This window comes from Gymnoscopelus braueri (genome assembly GCF_963280865.1).
Source record: "Gymnoscopelus braueri genome assembly, chromosome: 20".
NCBI lineage: Eukaryota > Metazoa > Chordata > Actinopteri > Myctophiformes > Myctophidae > Gymnoscopelus > Gymnoscopelus braueri.
In genome coordinates this window covers 25,369,516-25,377,015 of record NC_137622.1, presented here as the reverse complement: position 1 = coordinate 25,377,015, position 7,500 = coordinate 25,369,516, and the positions used below count along the sequence as shown (strand labels likewise).

At 44.5% G+C, this 7,500-nt stretch overlaps 1 protein-coding gene across 1 annotated transcript in view; it reads left to right on the top strand.

Moving 5' to 3' along the window:
• slit3 (slit homolog 3) overlaps window positions 1–7,500 on the top strand; it is a 291,694-nt gene that overhangs the window by 16,550 nt on the left and 267,644 nt on the right. The window contains exon 2 of the mRNA XM_080416680.1: window positions 1,815–1,886. Coding sequence (XP_080272806.1) covers window positions 1,815–1,886 — 72 coding nt within the window. The remainder of the gene's footprint in view (window positions 1–1,814; window positions 1,887–7,500) is intronic.

Genomic DNA, 7,500 nt, shown 5'->3' with positions numbered 1-7,500 from the left:
TGTGTGTGTGTGTGTGTGTGTGTGTGTGTGTGTGTGTGTGTGTGTGTGTGTGTGTGTGTGTGTGTGTGTGTGTGTGTGTGTGTGTGTGTGTGTGGTATATACTATGCAGCAGTAGTTAAAACAGATTGAGTGGCAGTCAGGAAACCTGAGTGTGAGCTTTTACACTCTGACGATGGAAAGAGAAAATAATTCTCTTCTTATTATTCGCTCTCAGCAGAAATAGCTGTGTGTGCCCAACCTTAACCCTAACCCCAAACAGATGAACCAAAGGAACTTTGACCGCTGAGAGAAAGACAAGGAGTATACATTGAAAATAGCCGATCTACAAGCCTCACAACGCGTCTCGATATTTTCGGAAAAGAGATTTGGTGTAGAGGGAAAGAAATAGCCACCAAGTATGGAGCAGTGGTTCTCAAGGTGGGGTCCAGGGAGGTAGTTCCAAATGGGTCCTTACATATCTGTAACTCTGGGAGTGTACAAATGGAACCAAATGGACCCTTACGCGTCCATTTGGTTCCTTTTGTACACCCTCAGAGTTATGGGGGGCCCTTGAAATGAAAAGCTCTGAGAACCACTGGTGCAGTATAGCTTATAAGTAGGGATGTCCGATATTATCGGCCTTCCGATATCATCGGCCATTATTAGCATAAAAATGTAATATTGGAAAATATCGGTATCGGTTTCTGAAAAAAAGTTACAGGTAATAAGTTACAGGAGTTCTTATTGTATGGTGTGTGTGATATGAAATGTGAGCTTACCATAATCACAGTAATCCTTAATCATATTCCATCATATTCAAGGGCTTTTGGAGAGAAATGAGACAGACTCCTCACTTTCAAATTAGAGCACTGCAGAGGGCAGGTGTGTGTGTCTGTGTCCAGCTGACACTCGTTGACGCTCGTTAATGTTATAGGCATCAAGGCAATTATGCTTCTGCACTGTCAAATGGGCCATCATCTAATCTAAGATCAGTGGGACTCATTCAAATGACCACCGGTGAGTCCCGGGACGCACTTCGTTGAAAACCATCACTGTATTATATTAGATTTATTTGACATTATTATAGCTATTTCATTTGATTAAATATGTGATGTTGTTACCTGCCAATTAGTTGACTTTTGGTGAAAAAGCCAGCAGGTGTCGGTTAATATCGGTATCGGAAATTAGGAGTTGGACAATATTCGGAATATCGGATATCGGAAAAAAAGTCAATATCGGTCATCCCTACTTATACTGGTGAAGCTTGCGTATGCCAGGTACAACACCCTGAGTATGTCCAGCCATGCCCTATGGGAGCACCACTCTCTCTCCCTACTGAAACAGCACCGTGGCGTGCATAGTAACTTGAACTGAATTTGCTGTGTTGATTATCTCCACTATATCGTATCTTGCACACTGGGGCCATTTTCTTTTGTGCAATTAATTTCCCTGAAAAATCAGTTTTTTTCTAACTGATGTGTCGTCATGATGAGTACATTCACACAGAACGCAAATATTACGTGGTGATAGAGCAATGCAAATTCGGATTTCTGAGCTTACGCACCACAAACAGCTTGATCAACTTCCATGAATGAGGTATCAACTATACGAATAGTTTTGATGCAAAATATCAAAATATCGCAAATCACATTTTCGTATTGTTTATTCATCATGCCCCCGGTGTGTTACCTTAAGTCCACTTGTCCCTTGTATCACAATCCTTTCATCTGATGTGATAAATTACCTTTGTGTTTGATAATGCTACAAGTCCGTTTTGTAACCTCTGTCCATCTCCCCTTCTCTGTCTCTCTCTCTCTGTCTTTCTCTCTGTCCAGGGACTTGAATCGAAACAACATCACCAGAATCACCAAAGTGGACTTCTCTGGCATCAAGAATCTCCGAATTCTGTAAGTATTTTATTCAGTCAGTCAAAACATTGTTTTTATTTTTTGCTGGTGATCCGTCGGTCTCTGTAGCCAGCCCACTGTAAACTGGTATAGGAATGGCTAACTGCTAACAGACACACAGAGTGACTGGTGGTATCACTAGTCAGGTACCAGAATAGCCCATGTGTGTGTGTGTGTGTGTGTGCGTGTATGGTTGTTCTCCAGCTTGTTGTGACCCATAATACTGCCTTTACGAGGAATGCCATTAGCAAACAAACTACCATGCTGTAGCAATTAAGAGCAATGCTATATTTACTTAATAAGGCTGTATATGGCTATAGGGTAAACAGTGTCTATAAAATAAACTTTCCCACCCTAATGAGGGCTTGTGGGGCAAAGGAGAATAAAAAATGTGCAATCGTGAAGAATCAAATGTCATAATTAGGGGATATTTACAAGACTGAATAATAGAGTAATGGTAAGTTGACATGCTAGTAACGCATGGCAAGACTCCCATTTCAGAGTTTGATTCCAAAGTGAGATAGCCAAATTGTGAAATGGCAAAGCAAGAAAAAACTGAAAACGACCCCAAAACAAAATCTGCTACAAACAAGACCTAGTCTAATTACCGGAAAGCCTCCCTGTCCAAGCTTTAGTGAACAAAGTCACACAAAACACAATGCGGTGTTCAGTGGAAAAGCTGCCCCATACAGGCTGGTTGCTTGTGTACGTGTCCTAGTTTGGTGAGGTTCTATGCCTCATTTGGCTAAATGGAAATATCTATTTTAATAAATACTTCACCAACAACAACAAAAGTGCTTCATAAGGAAAATGTTTGTATGAGTATGAGATGTGCTGGAAAGAAATACAGTCCAACTTTCACACACTTCATAGGGGCTGTGTCCAAAGAAAGCATTTTTGTTACTTGGCGGAGTACTTTGAACATGCCAAGTGCTGGGAAGAGGAGCGCTATTATACCCAATTTATGCCTCGCTGAAAATAGCAGATCGATAAGCTGATAACACCTTTCAGCCTTGTGAGCTTATAAATTTATAGCTTACGGACTTCTCTCTTTTCAGGTGAAAAGAAGAGTCATGGTGAGTCCATGTGTATCAAAAGAGGCACATGGTAGACTACACCCTCCCCAGACTAAGGGTCGTTTCACACGGGGAGCGGCCGACGCACCTATGTAATTCATTTTCAATGAGAGGCGGGCGATTACTTGGGGCGCGCGGAGAAGTTGAGGGGTGGTGAGGCGAGCGGGCGCGGTCCTGTGAAATTCTCGCGCTCGTGCTCGTTTATGCACACGCGCATGGGTGACAAGAGCGGGCACGGCCTCGTGCGCTCGTGCTCGTTCATGCACGCGCGCACGGGCGGCAAGAGCTGGATGGTGGTGATCTTTTTTACCCACGCTACGCGCAGGAGGACAAAACAACAGTGATCGCCGCGCGATCCCCGCTGATTCGAGCGGTAACGCCCGCGTCCACCGCTCCCCGTTTGTAACGACCTTAACTGTGGGGGTTGGCAGCGACAGAGACCACATCACACATGGGGAATTGGCAATGACTAATATTGGGGAGAAATGGGGGAAGAAATCCACCCACAGATCCATCTATCTATCTAAATGTATCTATCACCAACTACAGTCGTTTTAAAGGTTGGGTTTTTGAGGTGGGGAAAACACATTAGTTAGGCTGATGTAGTTCATCAGAACGCTTCCACGACATGTTGAGGTGAGCTTTTTCAGTGAGATTTTCAGAATATTGGGGATATATGTGTGCATGTGCGTCAGTTTTGCGTGTCTGCGCTCGTGCATGTGTGAGAGGGAGAGAGAGAGAGAGAGAGACACACACAAAGAGAGAGAGAAAGAGAGAGAGAGCCAGAGAGAGACAGGGAAAGTGAGAACGAGCGTTTGGCAGAGAGTGTTTCGAGGTGACAGATGTCAAGCTACAGTGTATGTGTGTACGCATGGGTGTGTTGTGTGTGTGTGTATTTGTGTGTGTGTGTCAGGGCAGTAATAACTATAATCACCACTGGCTGCGTGCTGTTTGCCTCCTCAGTAAGAGCCTGTTTAAGGCCAGCAGATAAAAATACACTCACAAAGCTGCACAGAGCAGTGGAAATAGACATTGTGTGTGCGCGTGTGTGTGTGTGTGTGTGTGTGTGTGTGTGTGTGTGTGTGTGTGTGTGTGTGTGTGTGTGTGTGTGTGTGTGTGTGTGTGTGTGTGTGTGTGTGTGTACAGGCCTCGTGTATACACAATCATTCTGTTTGTGTATGTGATTGTGGGAAGTTTTGTGATATCGGAATTTAGAATGTGAGGGAGAGAGAGAGTACGAGAAAAACAGAGAGGGAGAGTAAGAATAATAGAGAAATAGAACAGGGCCTCGAAAGCAAGAGGGAGACAGAAAGAGAGAGAATAGAGTGAAAGAGAGAGCATGAGGAAACGGACGAGAGAGAGAGAGAGAGATAGAGAGAGCGAGAGAGAGAGAGAGAGAGAGAGAGAGAGAGAGAGAGAGAGAGAGAGAGAGAGAGAGAGAGAGAGAGAGAGAGAGAGAGAGAGTGTGCTTTGATGTGGTCAGTGATAAACTGCTGTGACATTTCCCAACTCTTAAATCTCATAAAGACATGGAGGGCAGATAGCTTGGGAATGACTGTCTGAGAAAGTGCACAGACACACACACACACACACACACACACACACACACACACACACACACACACACACACACACACACACACACACACACACACACACACACACACACACACACACACACACACACACACACACACACACACACACACACCAACCCGATCTCCAGAGATTACCGTAACATTGCACGGAACGAGTGCACTTCATTCCGTGGATAGCCGCCTCGGAACTCCCGAATTGCGTGCATATGTACGGCGCTCCCTTTGTGACAAAACCATTTCGGAGGCGCGCAGTCACAGGCGAACTGTCACCCCGTGAAGGACCACCGAGGGAGCTAAGGCGACCGAGTTGCCGTCCTGAACGGTGGGACGTTCGCCTGTGCCTACTCAGCGCCGTTTGAGTTATGTACCGATAGGCACAGAATCGTATTTTTTTTTGTGGGGACTGCTCTGCTTCCGGGTTTTTCCGGGTTGCGACTGGTTACGCCCACCGTGGGACTCGCCGTACATATGCACGCAATTCGGGAGTTCCGAGGCGGCTATCCACGGAATGAAGTGCACTCGTTCCGTGCAATGTTACGGTAATCTCTGGAGATCAGGCTGCACACACACACACACACATACACACACACACACACACACACACACACACACACACACACACACACACACACACACACACACACACACACACACACACGAACACACACACAGACACGCACACACGCACAAACAAACAAACAAACAAACAAACACGTACAGTCGCGCACACCCATAAAATGAGTCCCAGAAACGTATGCATGAACACACTCTGCAGTGAGAGTGGTATGTAAGGACCACAGTCCCTCTCTTCACCCTGTCATATTCATCCCATCTCCATCAGTCACTCTCTTACTCCCTCACACACACACACACACACACACACACACACACACACACACACACACACACACACACACACACACACACACACACACACACACACACACACACACACACACACACACACACACACACACACACACACACACACACACACATAATGTTAAGTGCTTGACTCTTGGATTCCCAGGTTCGGTCATTTTAGCCTTCCAGACAGCCATGGGAAAAAGGAATGAAGTCAGCACAACCTCTAATTAGGCAAATACTCACTATTAACTATTGGTGTTACTTTACAACTTAAAGGGATAGTTCACCCAAAAAATGACATTTTCTATCGATAGAAAAAAAGTTATTTTGGGGGTGGACTATCCCTTTAACGATCTGATGAATGACTAGTTGACTTATATTCCATATGAATACAGACAGTATCAAGACCAGAGAGTAAACTACTGTACTAATATTATGTACTGTAGGACAGACAGACAATCTCTTCCCAATGAGTTGTCTCAACTGGAATACTACCTAATCTCTATGTTTAACCACATAGCGTCCCTATTCTGGGGCAAACATTTGTCCAAAATCACCCTGTCAGATCCCCCTCTACCCCCTTCAATTTTAACCAGCTCAGTGGCGTTGTGGTTAGAGCATCCGCCCTGAGATTGGGATAATAATGATACCTGATACCAAAGACTATAAAAATGGGACCCAATGCCTCCCTGCTTGGCACTCAGCATCAAGGGTTGGATTGGGGGTAAGTCCCTGCGACATACTAGCGTCCTGTCCAGGGGGTGTACTGGTACATCATGGCTGGGGGAAGTCTGTGTACATCAAGTTGCCTCACGCTACCGAAACAGGAGATAGGCTTCTGATCCTAATGGGCCTCTTGGCTCAGGCTACTCACTTCCATGTCCGGCGCAGACTTTTGGTGTAGAGGGAAAAAAGGAGCGGACCTGATCAACTAAGTGTATACAGTAGGGTGGTTAATTTCATTTAGTTATTTTTGTAGCCAGCAGTGCTTTACAAATTATTTTTGAAAACCAATTAGTTGCAGCTCCTGTTGTTGCTAAGCAACTAATAACACTGAACACATTGCAATTACACTAAAAGTTATTTCAGAACTATTGCAGCACTAAAGCGCATAACAGTGTGACCCTGCTGTCAAAAATAACCAGCAAAGTAACTCCTGAAGACGTGCCAGATTTGAAACATTTGGTTTGGAAAGTTAAATTAGTGTTGAACTGTTGAAAGTACAGCTGCCATTAACCTCTCTAGTGTTCCCTTGAGTTTTTGTTGATGTTTAATATGCTTTGAGTTCATTTTCATTTTTGGAGTTCATATTAATTTCATTCTTTTGCTGTGACATCATCAAACAGCTTGTTATCTGGAGAGAGAGAGAAAAAAAAGGCGGGAGGGGTTCTGAGTGATGTCAAATAAAATCTGGATTACAAACAACACAAACTCCACACATATGAAATCAATACATTCTATGACTTTCTGTCTCTCTCTCTCTATATCTACACACACACACACACACACACACACACACACACACACACACTCTGTCCCTCCGCTCTATGACTAATGACTTCTACACACCGATATAAAAACAATAGCTCATACTTCTAATGATGTACCGGTGGTGGAGTCTCCCAGCGCCATGTGTTTGACTCTTTTATAAAAAGGTCCACCAATAAATCAGCGTGTGACTGATCCCTCATTTGGACAAATAAAAGCTGATAGTTACTCAGAGGGTTTGAGTTGTGATGCAGACCATACACACACTACAGCCTTTTATCCAGAGGAGGGGAGGGGAAAAATGCAATTACACTGAAATAAACATGCTGGATTAAGGCTGTCAGTGAGTTATGAGCGATGGATCTGAGTCAGGAGGGAGAGAGAGAGAGAGATGTTTTTAGACACTAGACTTTGGCCACGATTCCTATGACTTTTATATGTGTGTGTGTGTGTGTGTGTGTGTGTGTGTGTGTGTGTGTGTGTGTGTGTGTGTGTGTGTGTGTGTGCAAGCGGGTGTCTGTGTGCATATATACACAACATGCAAGCGCATTCTTATGAACACAGATTCCTGTGTGAGTGCTCATT